This window comes from Manis pentadactyla, chromosome 9, assembly GCF_030020395.1.
Source record: "Manis pentadactyla isolate mManPen7 chromosome 9, mManPen7.hap1, whole genome shotgun sequence".
NCBI classification, from domain to species: Eukaryota; Metazoa; Chordata; class Mammalia; order Pholidota; family Manidae; genus Manis; species Manis pentadactyla.
In genome coordinates, this window is record NC_080027.1 from 12,047,940 (window position 1) to 12,064,841 (window position 16,902).

Consider the following 16,902-nt stretch of genomic DNA (forward strand, 5'->3'; position numbering starts at 1 on the left):
CAGCAAACAGGCTTTTTCTGGTATTCAGTTGACAGGCAGGGTGCAGAGGATGGTGCTCGTTTCCCACATTCCCATGTTACAGATCCAAACACAGGAAGAAACTAAAGCTGGGTCTGCTCATATTTCTGGGGGAAAGCAAGGCCCTGCATGGGGCAGGTTCCAGTCGGCCATAGAGGGAAGGGGGACAGGCCACCAACAGAAACATGACTGCTCTGGACCTTCATTGTGACCCCAAGCACCCTGGCCCTCAGGAGGAGTGTGGATTTGAATCCAGTTTTGTCTGACTTTAAAGCCAAGAGGTGTCCCTCACAGGAAGGGCAGAGAGGAACTGTGTTCACATGGGGACTCAGACAAAGCACAAAGTTCCATATGAAAATAAAACTTTAATTCTCCAAGAAAGCATCACAGCCACCTCTGCACCCACTGCATCCCCTGCACAGCAGCTCTTCTAGGGCTGGGTGAGCAGGGTCCCCTTCCTTCCCTCTGGGGGTGTGCTCAGCTGGGAGCACAGTAACAGACCCGAGGCTAAGGCCAGGCTCAGAGGTGGGCAGGGGTCTGGGCCTTTCGTCCCTCGCCAGCAATGGGCCGGCCTCTCTCCTCCCAGATGGTGAGGCCATCACAGGAGCAGATCTGCTTGGGGTTCTGGAAAAGGCCAGCAGAGCGTGCGATGATGCCACAAGCCAACCTGCAGAAGAACGCATGGTCATGAGGAGGCACCTGCCTGGGCCCCTCCAAGGTTCCGCGGGCACCCCTGGCAGAGCACAGCCTCCTGCTGGCAATGGCATCACTCACCTCACCCCAGAGTTCCCCGTGATCTTGGACAAGGGATGGTTGCCCCGGCCCAGGTCATCTTCTCCCTCATCAATGACCAGGCTTCGGCCAATCACATCCCACACCTTTCAGGGGAGACAGTGGCCTCAGACAGTGGACCTGTTAGGAAAGGTCCCCACCTTCTCTTCCTCCTTACCTTCAGCTGCTCATCCTCGATCCTGAAGATGGCTCGGCCGTCTGCACCAGCGTGGACGTTCCCCAGGTCTCCACGGTGCTACAGTGAGAGCCAGGCCCACAGGGCACAGCTGCTAGCTTCTGGCTCCCCAGTATCTGACTCCCCTTTCCAAGAATACCAATGTGCTCCTGTGGGTATAGTCTAGGAGGATGATGGGACAGCCCAGGACACAAGGAAGGCAACTGGACACTTATCCCCAGAACTGAAACCCTGGGCAGAATGACAGCATGCTGAAAATAGCCAGTGACCCAATCCCTTCTTAGGAAGTCACGTCCAGTGGATCAGATGATTTCTCCTACAAGGCTGCTGCCCAGCCCTGCGTTCCAGTACAGAAGCTAGCCCGGTTCTTGTTTCTTTCCAAGCCAGGTTCTCCAGCCTCCAGTTGACTCTGAGTGCTTGGCAATCTGCAACTCCCCTGGGCTAAGTTGGCCAGACATGGCTTCCTGACCACAGGCTTCAGCCACCATTGATTCCCTGACTCCCAGCCTCCAGGAACAGAGAGAAGAGACACAAGGGGCAAACGGCCTGACCTGCCCCAGAAGCTTTTTATTACCTTTTATTACCTTCTCCCTTTGAAGGTAATAAAAAATGTAACACATCTACTGAGCACCTCTTACATCAGACACACTCTGCCAGACGTGGGGGCTGCATATGCAGTCACCACCTCAAGGGGCTCATGGCACAGTGGGGAACAGACTGGCGAAAAGGAGACACAGGATTAGTACACAGTGAGCATGTTTTCTGATAACAGGACCTTACTGGTGAGTCACAGACACCCGTGTCTATGTAAGTTGTCCCCAACCTGAATCTTTGGGCAGAAGCAAGCACCTGTGCCAATGTGGGCTGGTGCACATGGTCTTGCAGAGGAGGAGCATAGTCACAAAGCATGTCACTGTGTGACGGGGCTGACAAGCAGCAAGAAGTGCCATTCTGCTTTGTCTTATTTTCCAAAGGAATATCTGCTGCTTATACCTGGCACTTTTTGTTACGTCCTATGTTGGAGGCCTTTATGGTAAAAAGATCAAAGAAGGGGAGGCGACACCAAGCCCTGAGTAGGACTTTCTGTACTCGGCTGAGGGATCGAGCAGCAGCAGGGGGTCAGGAGAGGAAGCCTTCCTCCTCTCCCTCCCCTGCCCTTGGGTGTGGGGCCTTGAATGTCACACTAAGCAGCTGGGCAGGGCCTCTATGCTCAGGCACTGGGGGGCCAAGAAGGGTTTCAGGCAGGCGTACAGCATCGTTACTCCATGCTTTGGGAGCAATCTCTCTAGCACAGTGGATGAAGAGGAACAATGGGCAGGGGATGGGGAGCAGGGGAAGGAAGCTTAGAGACCAGTTAGGGGACCTGCAAAGGGAAAACCTGGCTTGGATGTAAATTCCCACAATTAATTCATTTCCAACTGGGCAAAACCAGATGCAGAAATCCCAGAGGAACTTGCCAGTCATCACGGCGGCCTTGCCACCCAGCTCTTGCCCATCTTCGTCCGCCTCTATCAAGGGCTTAGGGACACTGGAGCAACAGGCTCCAGCCCCTTCTGCTTTCCTGCCCTGAGAGGGACCCACGCCACGGCACAGGTCTCAGGCGGTCTCTCACCCTTCCTAGGAGGTACAGGGCTGCCAGCAAATGGCGCTCCCCGCTGGTTCATGCCTCAGAGGCTTTGCCCAGGGAGTTTTCTCTGCTGACCCTGACATTCCTACTCTCACACTCTTCACCTACTTAATTCTTGCTCAGCACCCTCTGGGCTCAGTGAGGATGACAGCCTCAGAGGTGCACCCCTGCCTGCCCCCCATGCCCCATGTTTACATCCTGTGTGCTCCCCCCACTCCGAGTGCAGCCAGATCTAGTTAGTGTCACTTCCAAGATTAGAGTTCAAGAAGACAGTCTTCAGTTTTGGACACCGTCAGTCACTCTGAAGATCAGCTGCTGCGATGTGAGCAGTCCAAGGGATAGGCACACGTGGCAAAGGACTGAGGTTTCTGGCCAATATCCAGGGAGGACATGAGGCCTGCCGTCCTGAATGGCTGCAGCCCCAGCCAAGACCCTGACTGCCCCCTGGGAGAGACCCTGGGCCAGAGCCCCCAGAGAAGCTCCACCCAGATTCCTGCTCCAGAGAAACCAAGCTGACAAATGCTTGATGTTTTAAACCCCAAAGTTTGGAGCAATTTCATTTGCAGCAATAGATAACTGATATGCTAAGCACAAGCATGGCACTGCATGATGGACTCGACTGAAATGCTTCTCCAGCTTCCCAGGGTGGGAAGGGAGAGGAGTAAGACTTTTGACCACTGGAAATGTGATAGAGCTGTCACAAGTCCAAAAAACCAGTTGAATGAATTAAGAAACACATGCTATGGTTTTGTTTTGTGGTGTAAGGCTGCAAATTTTCATCAGTATAGAAAATAAAAATCAAGGAAGCCTGACTATAATTCACGATCACAATATAGGTAGGTCACAGGGAAGGCAGTACAGCATGGAGAAGACAGTTAATGACTCTAACATCTTACTGTGCTGACAGACAGTGACTGTAATAGAGGGGGTGAGGATTTGACAATATGGGTGAATGTTGAATCCACTGTGTTGTTTTTTTCTTTGCATTTATTTAAATAAAGTATCATTGAAATACAATCTTATTAAGGTTTCACATGAATAACATTGTGGTTTCAACATTCACCCATATTATCAAGTCCTCACCCCCACACCCTGCCCCATTGCAGTCACTGTCTCATCAGCTTAGTAAGATGCTATAGAGTCTACTTGTCTTCTCCGTGCTGTACTGTCTTCCCTATGACCTACCTATACTGTGATTGTGAATTATAGTGCCCCTTAATCCCCTTCTCCCTCCCTAAACCCTCCCCTTCAGTAACCACTAACCCCTTCTCGGAGTTTGTGAGTCTGCTGTTATTTTGTTCCTTCAAAACCACTGTGTTGTGGTTTACAATGTGATATACAATCATAAGATTGTATATATCAATGATACTTTAAATTTAAAAAAATCAAGGAAGCCTGTGAGTTCTGGGAAAGTATAAAGAGGAGTCACCAGTTCCCAGGACCAGGACCCAGAGCCTGCCCTCCAAGTGCAGGGAACACACACCACTGGAAGAGGAGATGGTATTAGGTGTGCGTCAACAGGGCATTAGAAAACTAAATCGCTGGGAGAAAAAGCAATTCTCCTGGATAACAGGCAGGACAAAGCTTCAGGTGTTAATGGGTCTTCAGCTCTTCTCTAAACATTTGCTAACATCCACGTTAACAAAGATAAAGCAGGCCTCAGTTCCCCAGACCTTGCAGGCCAGACTCTAAACAAAAGAACACTTTTTTGGGCTTTTATTGATTTATTTTTATAATGATTCTGCTCTTTTGACTAGAAGTCCTAGTTTTCTATTCTCTGTGGCAATATCAAGTTTCTTGTTAAAAATAAATCTGCCTTGATTCCATGAAATGATGTGTTGATTTGCTGAAAATAATGCTGGAGAATGTCTGGGGTTGTAGATGAAATAGGATTGGCCATGTTGGGGCTGGGTGGTCAGATGTGGGGGTTCGAGACATTAGTTTTTCTATGTTGGAATATGTTTGAAACCTTCTGTGATAGATTGAAATCTTAAAAATAGCTAAATTTACCTAAGGAAAAAAAATGAGTCAATTCAAATCAAAATACCAAGTAACTAACAGAACAAGTAGTACTCAGATAAAGCAGAAGTCAGTAAGGCAGCATGTGACTCATGACCAAGGGAGAAACAATTCTCTGGTGAAAAATGAAACTCCAGGACCAGGAGTTGCTGCATGAGGAGTTGCAGCAAAAGTCACAGCCTTTTCAGTTTAGATAAAAATCTTCAATTCCACATCTTCAGCTTCTCCAGGAAGCTTTGTCCCACCACCCATGCCCCTCAGGCTGGATCAGGTGCTTGCTCTGAGCCCCAAGGGCCTGCTGCAGGCTCCTACAAGGATTACCTCACTGCACAGTAACCAGAGTTCTCAGCCGTGGGCCTCACAAGGCTGTGAGCCCTTAATGGGCCACAGAAAGTGTCAAAAAATGTTTCTAAGATGAATAAAATAAAAGAAGGGGAAAAGACCCTACCGAAAAGGAATCACATGTGATTCATGTGATTCCAAGAGCTTCCTGCCCTGCCTCTGGGGCCTTGGGTTCTCTCCAGTCTAAGCCCCGCCCAGATAGACACTTACCCGGTCAGAGTCCTGGGGGCCCCCATGAGATGTTCTGTCAGGATTAAAGTGGTCCCCACAGCTAAGAAGAAAAGGGAGCAGGTGGGTAGTGACACAGCAGTTCCCAGACCAGGTGATCCCTCCACTTACTTTAACTCTTTTAACTCCATTCATTCACTCACTCATTCATTCAACAAGCAAGCACACTCTGTGCCAGGCTTTGGATTGAGGGCACTAGGAAGAATCAGATGTAGGTCTGTCACTCAGTAAGCCTCCAGGAGAGACACAGGTGCATAAAACTTAGTGCCTCACAGCATGACAAACCCTGACACAGGGATCTGCCCGTCCCATGCCAAGGAGCCACCTTCCATACCAGAGGCATTAAGGCAGCTGGAGGAAGAGCGTCAATGTCGGATTTGGGTTCAGGCCCCCACTCTACCATTTATCTGCTCTGGGGCCTTTGACAAGTCATTTAACCTCTGAGCCTCAGCATCCTCATCTGTAGACAGGGCCTGTGTGTACATGCCTCATAGGACGTTTATGAAGACCAAGTGTGTGTAAAGGGCTGAACACAGCCCCCTGCACACAGTGGGTGCACAACTGGGGGATGAGGATGCTACAATGGAGGCTACAGACAACTTACCTGCTGCAGTTCTTTGTCAGGTCCCCAAACTGATGGACATGGAGTCCGTGAGGCCCAGGCTCCAGGCCGTCAATGGTCCCCTCAATGAGGCAGCACTCAGGGGTCAGCTGTAGGAAGCGTACAACCCCTTGCACAGCACCAGGCCCCTCCAGAATGGCCACTGCTGCCCCCAGGTTCCCTGCAAGGTATCAGACACCCAGGCTGGCTAACCACCTCACCCAGATCCACCCCTTCATCTGCTGGGGAAGAGCATGGAGAGAACCCCACAGACTTTTGCATCTCCCCCAAAGCCACTCCAGCCCAAAGCAGCCAAGTTCCTATGGTTAGATTTGCACCAGCCCCAGGCCACCCCCTCCCAGAGAGGCTAAGGCCAGGGCCATAATGATTACTCACCCAACAGGCCACTGCCCATGCCCTTGAGCACCGCCTGCCGCCCTGTGCTTTCTAGAAGGGCCTGCACGTCCTGGCTGGGGAGGGTGGTCTCCACCAGGACCATCTGGTTCTCCAGCTGCACCTCCACACTCTGGACACCTGGGAGGAGAGAAGGGGCAGAGGGCAGGTACCCCTGTTCTGGGAGCAGGGAAGAAAGGAATAGCCAGTGATTCCTCATCTTCACCAACCTTCCCATGGCTGGAGGCATGCTCAGAAGCTGGCTTCCAGCTCTTTAAGGCCCTTAACTCTTTGAGTCTGTTTCTTTATAAATAAAGTGGGAATTACTATCACCTTGCCCCCAGATTATTGTTAAGTCCTTATTATGTGCCAGGCATTATTTATAACTTTAGACACACAAAATTATTTTTTAAATGTTTTTAGAAAAGCGGGCAATCAATAGCTCATTATCCATGATAGCTGAAAGGTGAAAACAACCCAAATGCCCATCAACTGGTTAAGTCTGTAAACAAAATGTGTACCCATGCCATGAAATATTATTTAGCCATAAAAAGGAAGATGTGGTACATATATACAATGGAATATTATTCAGCCATTAAGAGAAAACAAATCCTACCATTTGCAACAACATGGATGGAGCTAGAGGGTAATATGCTCAGTGAAATAAGCCAGGTGGAGAAAGACAAGTACCAAATGATTTCACTCATATGTGGAGTATAAGAACAAAAGAAAAACTGAAGGAACAAAACAGCAGCAGAATCACAGAACCCAAGAATGGACTCACAGTTACCAAAGGGAAAGGGACTGGGGAGGATGGGTGGGAAGGGAGGGATAAGGGTGGGGAAAAAGAAAGGGGGCATTACGATTAGCATGTATAGTGTGGGGGGGGCACGGGGAGTGCTGTGCAACACAGAGAAGACAAGTAGTGAGTCTACAGCATCTTACGACGCTGATGACAGTGACCGTAATGGGGATTGTGGGGGGCACTTGGTGAAGGGGGAGCCTAGTAAACATAACGTTCTGCATGTAATTGTAGATTAATGATAACAAAATAACAACAACAAAAAAAAGGAACGAAGAACTGATACATGCTACAACAGGAAATACTATGCTACATGAAAGTCAGTCACAAAATGCCATTATGGATGCCGTGTCCAGAATAGGGAAATCTACAGACAGAGAGTAGACAGCGGCGGGTGGCGAGCAGGAGGATCACAGCTAAAGGGTACAATTTCTTCATAGGTGATGAAGCATAACATTGGCAGTGGTGATGGTTGCACAACTCTAAAGATACTAAAAATCATCGGATCGTATACTTTAAATGGGTGAATTTTATGACATATAAATTATATCTCAGTCATGCCTTTACACACATGAAAAGGAGACGCTGTCGCCATCACCATGAGAGCTCACATTTACCAAGCACGCACTGTGGGCTTTCTTGTCCGTTACCTGCGTTAACTCACTTGATACTCAGGTAACTCTGAGGCAGGTACTGTTATCCCTATATCACAGATGAGAAAACTGAGGCACGGAGAGAGTAAGAACTTTGCTCAAAATCACACCATAGTACTTTGTGGAGCTGGAACTGATCCCAGGCAGCCTAGCTCCAGAGCCCGAGCACTTAACCCAGACACTCTGCTCACCCTGAGAAGCAGCCCCCACCCACCAGGCAGGGAAGGGTCCTCCTCGTCTGTCCTCGTGGAGTAACTCCTGCTTCCCTTGTGTAACACGCTGCACTGATTACAATCCTCTGTGAGGGCAGGAGTCAAGTGGTCAGTAAGTCAGGTTCAAAAGTCAGAGTATCTCAATCACCCTCCAAATTCCTGAAGCCACCCGGTGTGTACACAGCCTGCAGGCTAACTGTAACACACTCAGCTTTGAGGGCCATGGAGCCATCCCAAAGGAGGAAGAGAAGGGGCCTCTCTTTCATTCACATATGTGGGGCTCCCAGGCCTTTTAAGAGAACTTGAGAATCCTCAGCATGGGGCTGGGTTGGGGACTATAATGCTGCTCTCACCCGCAGGGCTTATGCCATTCTGCTTTGATCTTAGCGTTTGTTGCTCTGTGGGGAAACAGTCCCGAAGGCATAGCTTAGAAGGCATAAATAAAGCATTTCACTCCACGCTGAGCTAGTGCTCCATGAGCTTAAGGCTATACTAACTCTTGGCATGCCCTTCATCCTTGGATTCCCCACTCCATATTCTTTCAACAAATGTATGCTCAGATTCCTTCCAGCTCAAAGGAGGAAAAACTGGGAAATGCTACTGGGAAGCGGTACCACCTGACAGACAGGAATCTGAGCCTGTGGTTGGTTACAAAGGTCTCATTGGCTTGCTTCTTCAGCTCCCCTGCGGCATCAGTGACACTACTAGGAGAGGGACAGGATTTTCAAGAGATCAGACAGACACATGCATCCTCCCCTACAAGTACAGAGCAATTCTGTGAGATGAAACCCCTCCAAATTTTCAAACTGGCCCTCACATCACACAACAGCTCATCCTGGGCCACCCAGCAGCCTATGAAGTCTCTGAGCTCCAGGTCCACCCTGGAGATGCCTCTGGATGCCAGTAGCTACAAGGGGGTGTCAGGAGGATAGTGGAGAACTCTTGAAGCCTGAGCTTTCAGGATATGCCAAGAGCTTTACACACATCACAATGGTGATACCGTCCTCATCTGGCAGGTGAGGAAATGAAGTTAGAGGTGACACAACTGGCTTGAGATCATAAAGCTCAGAAGGCAGCCTATCCAGTCCAAGCTGATGCGTGGTCCCCTGCCCCACAGGAAGCAGGGTTGGTTTTCTAAGGCTCCCAGGGCTCAGGTAAGCACACAATGCAAGAGGTTTCATTCCTTCCCTCACCTATTCACTCACTGAACAAATGTACACTAAGCACCTACCACATGCCACGTTCCAGGCAGTGGGGATACATTAGGGAACAAGTCAGGTGATGTCTCTGTCCCACGAAGTTGCATGTGCCCCAGTGTAGGGATATGGATATGAAACATGCACAGATGAGAGTAAAAGGCATGATCAATGAAATCAGTGTTAGGGAACAACAGGGGGTGAGCCACTTAGGCTGGCTGAGGAAGGTCTCTGAGCCTTTAAGCAAAGGTGTGCATTCAGTAAGGGAAGAGCATTCCAGTAAAGGAACAGCATGAGCAAAGACTGAGGCAGGAATAATAGCATTGAAGTTCTAAGAAGAGAAAGGCGGTCAAGGTGGCTGGAGCTGGGAGTAAAGAGAATATTAAGATAGGAAGTTGTAAGTGGAAACCAATCAAGCGAAGTCCAACAGGAAACAATCTGGATTTTAATGTCAATACAATGGGAAGCCATTGAGAAAGGCCACAGTGTATGGTGGTTGAGAGTGTGAGCTCTGGAGTAGATATCCTGAGTATGCCACATACTAGCTGTGTGGCCTTAGACAAGTTACTCAACCTCTCTGTTAAGTTTCTATTCAGTTACTTCATCTCCATGTAGAACGAATATTACCATCTCCTTCAGAGAATCATTGAAGGTCTAAGTCAGTTACATACAGAATTTAGAACAGTGCCTGGCTCATGGAAAGCCCTTAAACATGACTTCTAGAGGATTTTTAAGCAGGGCAGGGACACCATAGAGGAATAATTTTAAAAATCATTCTAGCTTTTGCATAAGGAAAAGCTATTAAAGGGGACAATAGAAGGAACCAAAAGATGAGGTTATTGTATGGGTCAGGGAGAGGTGAGGTGACGTGAATGGGTTTGTGGGCCAAAGTACGGAAAATTTAAGCTGAATTTTGAGTATGTATTAGACATACAGCCAGTAAGACTTCCTGAAGGATTGGCTTCAGTGCAGCTAGCTTCCTGCTCTGGGATCTCCTAAGAAGAGCTGATTCTCTGCTCCTGAAGTGGGAGGGCCCCAGTGAGGAGCTCCTTATAACTACATATTTCCTGAACTCTGGACCTGAATCTGAACCAGGAGGAACACTGGCTCCCCAGCTGAGCAGCAGTTCAGCTCAACTGCTGTGGAGTATGACCAGGGCAGCCCTTGTTTAGCTCAAAGCCCAGTGAGGGAGGAAAGTTAAGGCCCCAGGGATCTGGGGTGTGTGATAAGGGTTTAAAGAAGTTAACCTTGGGCCAGGAGCCCCTCCCATTTATCCCTGGGAGGAGAACAGAACCATCTTCCCCAAATCCCAGGTCCCCTGGAGAGGGCAAATCAATCACTCTCTCTCTCTCTGCATTCTGGAAAACTACAATGTCCCTGCCCAGCTCATGAGAAAGCCAAGTTGATTCGAGTTACCCAGACCAGAAAATGTCAACTAGAGGTATTTTTCTGTTGCATAAGAAATCTGCTGAGGGCTAGAAACTGCCCTGTGTCCAACAGAAAGTCCAGCTGTCTGCTCTCCCAACAAGTTTTACAGGAAGTACAAAGACGGACATTCTCAGAAGGCTTTGTTTGGTCAAAACACGCCACTCTCTGTGTAATGGCTCAATCATCTCAGACCCTTATCTGCCATCCCAAAACAAATAGTGTGTCCCCTCATGCCTCTGCCCAACCATATTACGGCCTGCAAGCTCTTCCTCTCATGACTTGTAGGATTTAGTGGTTTCTTACTACATGCCAAAGACTTTTCTAAAGTGCTTTATATGTACTAACTTACTCCTTACCACAACCCTCTGGAGAAGCTTCTATTATCATGTCCACTAAACACTGAAGAAACAGAGTCATCTGAAGTAACATACATGAGGTATCAGTGCCATTCTGTGGCACAAAGGGGATTTGCCAACCCAAACAGTCTGACTCTAGAGCATATGCCCCTGCCCAATACAAAGCCAAGTGCCACCACTGGTCCCAGCTTCAGAATGCATCTCATCTCCTCTCAGAACTGCTCTTTACAAGTAATGCTTGTGTGCAGAGGGCACGGGCTGTGCCTGAGAACCTTTCTCCTTAAAAGGCCCCAAAGACTGGATGAACATTTACCAGAATCAAAGGAAGGCAGTTCCCAGTGCCATGCTGGTGGCTCTGCCTTCTCAGACCTTTCCAATTGTGTTAGGGCACCTCCAAACTAGTTATCTGGCTTTTAAGAACCAGTCACCTAGGATGGAACCTGGCCAGGGCTGCTGTTTGCTTTCTCAAGATTATGCTGTTTCCCAATCACAAAATGCCTGTTTTCCAGGAAACTCCCTCTGTAAGTGGGACTGTGCTCAGCCTTGCTCCTCAGGGCACCAGAGGTTTAAGATGCCAGAGGACAGACAGAGCCAGTAGAGACTCTAGCAGGGCTGGCTTGAGGCCTGTACTCTAGACTCTGCCTCTGGGTCTCTGTGTGACTCTGAGAACATTCCTTCCTATCTCCGGGTCTCGATTTCTGCACCTGTAAAATGGGAGTAGGGTTGACCTAAGACACTTGCCAGTCCCTCCCAGAGGCATCCGGACTGTCTTCAGAAGTTGATCTGCCTCTTACCTGACACCCCTTGCAGGGACTTGTGCACCGCGTCCACGCAGTTCTGACAGGTCATCTGCACCGCAAACTCCAGCTGCAAGGGCGACAGGGACGCGCCAGTGAGAGCTGGGGACCTTCCCAAGGACCTAGGGAAACGCCCCACGTGACCCCTCCATAAGCGCCTTCATTATCACTCAGGCTTATTCCAACACCAGCCCCCACAACATCAACGCCAAGGGCCCTGCCACACTCGCACCCAGTTTCACGCCAGAGCCCTAGGCCCCGCCCCAGGCGCCCGCTCTGACCCCCATTCCCGAGTTGACGTTCACCCTAGAAGCCGAGGCTCTCTGCCCCGCCAGACCGCGACCCTCACCGTGCAGGTGGTCCCGCGGTTCCCCGAGTCCGAGGCCATCCTGAACCCGGTCACCCGCGGAGGACCTGAACAGCTACGCGCAAACCCTGAGTGGCGCCGCGGGGCGGCAGAGCCTCGGAAGCCACTCCTCGTCCGCCCCTTGGTGCGCGCGCGCGGAAGGCCCCGCCCCTGCGTCCAATCGGGGACGGCCCCGGCCGCGCAGGCGCACTCGGGCCGCCGGCCCCTGGTTGCCGTAGTAACTGCTCTGCTGTCATAGCGGCTGGCGTCGCCGGCGCCGAGATGGAGCCCTATAACCCCGAGTTTGAACTCCAGCGGTTTTACCACCGCTTGCTGCGTCCGCTGTCGCTCTTCCCTCGCAAGGAGACGCGTCCAGAGCCTCAGAAGCGCCTCCCGCAGGAGGTCCCGGCGCTGCTGCCTCTGCCAGTGTCGCGGCTGACGGTGGCGTCGCTGTGCCGCCAGGTGGCCAGGCGGCTGGCCAGCAGCGGACTGGAGGTGCGGGTGCCTGCCGAGGGCCGACTCCGTTTCACCGAGGTCATCCTGGACGAGCTGAAATGCAGCTGGCAGGAGCCTCCCAGCGAACCTAGCCTGAGCCACTTGAACAACCAGAGGCTGCGGAAGCGGCTCCAGCTTCACGTGCTGCTCAGCAGCGAGCAGCTCTTCTTGCGCTACCTGCACCTGCTGAAGACCATGTCGACCCCCGCAGGTATCTTCACCGAATCAGCCACGCTCACCCGCTTGGCCGCCGGCCTCGCCAGGGACTGCACAGTCCTCCTCACCAGTCCCGAGGTCTACCGCTGCCTGCTCGCCGACTTCCTCGGCCTGCTGAAGGTAGAGCGGGCCGAAGGCGGCATGCGCAAGCTACGCCCGGCAGGCCCCACGGGGCCTTTCAGGATTGGCCCTCTCCCGGGGTCTCACACCACCGACTTCGCGCAAGTGCCATGCTCCAGCCTTAACCTGAACTACCTCATTCAACTAAGCCGCCCGCGAGAGTTTCTCAATGAGCCTGAACTGGATCCAGTGAAGGAATTGAAGTCCATCCCCCAGCTGAAGAGGAAAAAGCCTCTCCTCTGGCTGTCCTCCATGCAACAGAAGAGAACAAGTGACTTGAATTCCTCACATACTGTGCCGCTGCCCAGGCACTCTGTGCCTCCCACCAGCCGGGCTCCCTCCACCTCCCATTTGCCCCTCAACTCCTGGCTCCAGAGGGGCCAGTCCATGCCCAATCTGCGGGAAGGCTGGAAGCTGGCAGATGAGTTAGGCCTTCCTCAGCGACCTCGTCGCCCCTTAACCCCGTTGATTCTGGTTACAGAGAGTAAACCAGAGCTGGCAGGGGACATGGTGACTGAGGACCTGAAGCAGTTGGTGAACACAAAATTGGAGTGGACTCACCACTCACCGCCGGACTCAGGCCTGCCCCCACTCCTTGGGGCCCTGACCCACTGCCCAACTGAAGCACATCGCATGGAAGAGCTGCAAAGAATGTTGAAGGGCCTCGAGGAGGAAGAAGCCTCTGTGCAGAGGGGCCTCCGATCTCCCAAATGCCCTTCACTTCAACCACAGCCAGTTACTGTTACTTTGAAGCTAAGAAATCAGTTTGTGGTCCAGGCAGCGGCAGTACAGGTCTCAGAGAGAAACTTCTTGGACTCCTTCCACGTTGAGGGGGCTGGAGTCCTATACAACCACTTGGCTGGTGAAATAGAACCCAAACTTATTGAGGAAATGGATATCAATCACTTTGCCGGCAATAGCATCAGGGAGGTCTATAAGGAGTTGATGAGCCATGTCTCTGCTGACCACTTCTCTTTTGACCAAGGACCCTTGGTTGAGCCTGCAGCTGATAAGGACTGGTCAGTCTTCCTGTCATCAACCTTTCTACGTCAAGAAAAACAGTATTGTATTATCAACCCCAGTCTAGCTGGACTTTATTCTCAGAGAGAAAACACTTTACAGTACAACCCTGATAGAATGTCCTCTGTCACATCACTCCAAGCAACCAAAGGCTGGGAGAAGTGGGCAAACAAGGCCTCATGGATGAACACATGGAAAACCACCTTGTCTGTGGATGACTACTTCAAGTACCTCACCAACCAGGAGACAGATTTCCTCCATGTCATCTACCAAATGTATGAAGAGGAGGCTCCTGTGGAGATCATAGCCCCTGTCAAAGAGTCCCTAAAAATTCAACACCCACCTCCCTTGCTAGAAGACGAAGAGCCAGACTTTGTGCCAGGAGAGTGGGATTGGAACACAGTGCTGGGGCACCTGCCAGGAACTAAGAGAATCAGCCTCCTGGGAGAACCCCACAAAGTGCTGATCCTGCAGAAGCGTCTGGAGCAGCTGTGGTCCATGCTTGAAGTCCCAGAAAATGACCGGCTGGACATGGCCATCAAGTACAGCTCCAACGCCCGTTTGAGGCAGTTGCCTGCCTTGGTGAGTGCCTGGGAGCAGGCCCTGAAGCCCATTCAGCTGCGGGAGACATTGCTGGGGAGACTGGAATCATTTGAGCGACAAGCTTGCGACCCCAACCGCTTCTTCCAAAAGACTGACATGGGCTTGAGTCGCTTCCTGGAGGAGAATAAGATCCGCAACCATCTACACAGGAAGATTAGTCTAGTAGAGGCTTCTCTAGCTTCTCTCCTGGAGGAGATAGAGTTGATCTTTGGCGAGCCAGTGACCTTCAAGGGGCGGCGCTACCTGGACAAGATGAAGCTCGACAAAGTGGAGATGCTATACTGGCTGCAGCAGTGGCGACGATTCCACCACCTGACCCGGGTCCAGAAGGCCTCCCAGCAGTCAGCCCTGTGCAGAAGGTTCAGCAGCCAGCCTTTCATAGCTCCTGGGAATACTCCCATTACTCTTTGACCAGTCCAAGTGCCCTAAACCCCTCCCACACTTCCAAACACTCAGAAGTTCATCCAGTCCTCTTGACTGCTTTGGAAGAAGTAATATCTGGGAGTGTGGGGTTCAGGAACATTATGCTTCCAACTACCTAGGGACTAAGATTAACACTTTATTTTGATCATGAAGAATTCCCAAACCCAGGATTCCCATTTATGTTGAGCCTTGCACAATACAACCCTAATTTCATATGTTGAAAGAACAGACTATCGGTTGGAGTTCATTGTAATGGGAACTGTCAGACACAGGCACACCATCGTCTTTGCAACACCTCAGCTTAGCATTTCAGCCACACCACATTAAACTGGCTTATTGGAGACCCAAATCAAGAGACCCTATGGCATAATGGTTAAAAGCTAGGGGTTCTGGGGTTAGGAGATGTGGGTTTAAATCCTGGCTTTGTAACCTTGGACAAATAACCTAACTGCTTTGCACCTGGACCATCAAATGTTAGATGAAGGAGTTGGGTCCAGATTGTCACTTCTTCCAGTTCTAGGATACTGTTGGTAGAGCTAAAAATCTGTATTACATTTTTACCAGTTAATACAAGTACATGGTACAAAGAACATAAGGGTATGTACTAAAAAGTCAATCTCCTTCCAATCCCTACCTCTAATACCTTGGACCCCCTCCCTGGGGCTAATAACCATTACCAGTTTCTTGTGTATCTTCCCATTCCCTTACTCAGCAAATATTTATTGAGCACCAGTATGTAATAGATGCTTGGTCTAGTATCACTGAGCATAACAAAGAGTAGAGTTAATGTTCTATTTAGGGGAAACAGACCATAAACCATAAACATAGTACTTAAGCATATTGAATAATAGAATGTTCGAGGGTGATAAGTACTGTGGAAAAAAGAAAGTGTCAAGTAGGGTAAGAGGAAATAAAGGGTGCGGGATGTAGTCTTAAGATAATCAGGATAGGCCTCACTGGGAAGATAAGATATGCAAGATCAGGAAGCGAGCCTGGTGGACATCTGAGTCAATAATCCTGACACCCATTCCAAAACCCTAAGGCAGGTGGTTGCCTGGGATGTTCAAGAAAAGCAAGGTGGCCATTGCGGGTGGAGTGGAGTGAGAGGAAGAGATGACTTGGGGTCATGACCAGGTGCCAACGGGCGGGTTTGATAATGTAAGGCCTACTAATAAGTAGCTAACATTAAGTTCTTAACCTTGTGCAGAACACTTCCCCTGCATGATTTCTTAGACTCCTCCTAACTACCTTGTGAACTATGTATTTTAATCACCATTTTTCAGCTGGAAAAAAAAAGGCTCAGATAGGTAAAGTAACATACTCAGGGTCACAGAGGTATATGGGAGAGCCAGGATGCAAGCCCAGGACTGTCTGGCCCGGAAGCCTGCGTGTGTCTTCTTGGTGTACTGATTCTGTGAGATACAGCCTGCCTCAGCTGCCTGCCGTGGGTAATGGGGAAAGCCTCCAATCTCCTCTCACCATTTGCTGACATGTACACTTCCACTTTGTGTTCCCAATAAAACAGCATTTCTCAAAACTTTTCTACCCAAATACCCCTTAGAATGAGAGGAACACAAACATCTTGGTTAGGTAGGAGGGATTATGGCAGAGGGTGAGGGAGGGAGGAAGCAGAGCTAGTGAAAGGCCTGAGAAAGTTTTTTAAAGTCTTTTGTTTTTTAAATTTATGCAAAATTTTCCTTCTATGCCATAGTATGTCCACTTCTGTTTTAATATAAAAATAATGCTTGAAATTACTTATCTTTGAATTCAACTGGCCCTCTAGGCAACTATGCCATATTTGGCATTTACATTTTGGCTTCATGTCCCTCCTGGGAGACTGCTACATTCTCCAGAAGTCACACATAACCACTTGTGAGAAACGCTGCAGCTGGGGTCGGCAAACCTTTTCTATAAAGGACCAGGTAGTAAATATTTTAGACTTCGTGAGCAATGTGGTCTCTTACACAAGGCTCAACTTTGCTTTTATTGTGTGGAGGCAATTTTAGGCAATATGTAAGTAAATGGGCAGGGCTGTGTTCC

General features: G+C 49.9%; 2 protein-coding genes across 5 annotated transcripts; one reads left to right on the forward strand and one right to left on the reverse strand.

The window, feature by feature from the left end:
- Window positions 1-363: 363 nt before the first annotated feature.
- CCS (copper chaperone for superoxide dismutase) lies at window positions 364-12,150 on the reverse strand. Of its 4 annotated transcripts, none has more exons than XM_036930237.2 (8): window positions 11,989-12,147; window positions 11,637-11,709; window positions 6,199-6,336; window positions 5,806-5,983; window positions 5,184-5,244; window positions 968-1,045; window positions 793-896; window positions 364-685 (listed from the first exon to the last, which is right to left on the reverse strand). In XM_036930237.2, the coding sequence occupies exons 1-8, from the start codon at window positions 12,025-12,027 to the stop codon at window positions 538-540; spliced, it is 819 nt and encodes a 272-aa protein (XP_036786132.2). In that variant the 5' UTR covers window positions 12,028-12,147; the 3' UTR covers window positions 364-537. The 4 variants fall into 4 exon arrangements, with proteins under 4 accessions (XP_036786132.2, XP_036786123.2, XP_036786141.2 ...); XM_036930228.2 differs by having other exon boundaries at window positions 6,199-6,375; XM_036930246.2 differs by lacking the exon at window positions 793-896 and having other exon boundaries at window positions 364-642; window positions 6,199-6,375; window positions 11,989-12,150.
- Window positions 12,151-12,267: 117 nt separating this feature from the next.
- Window positions 12,268-16,212, forward strand: CCDC87 (coiled-coil domain containing 87). Its single transcript, XM_036930216.2, has one exon. The coding sequence runs from the start codon at window positions 12,268-12,270 to the stop codon at window positions 14,848-14,850; it is 2,583 nt and encodes an 860-aa protein (XP_036786111.2). The 3' UTR covers window positions 14,851-16,212.
- Window positions 16,213-16,902: the final 690 nt, after the last annotated feature.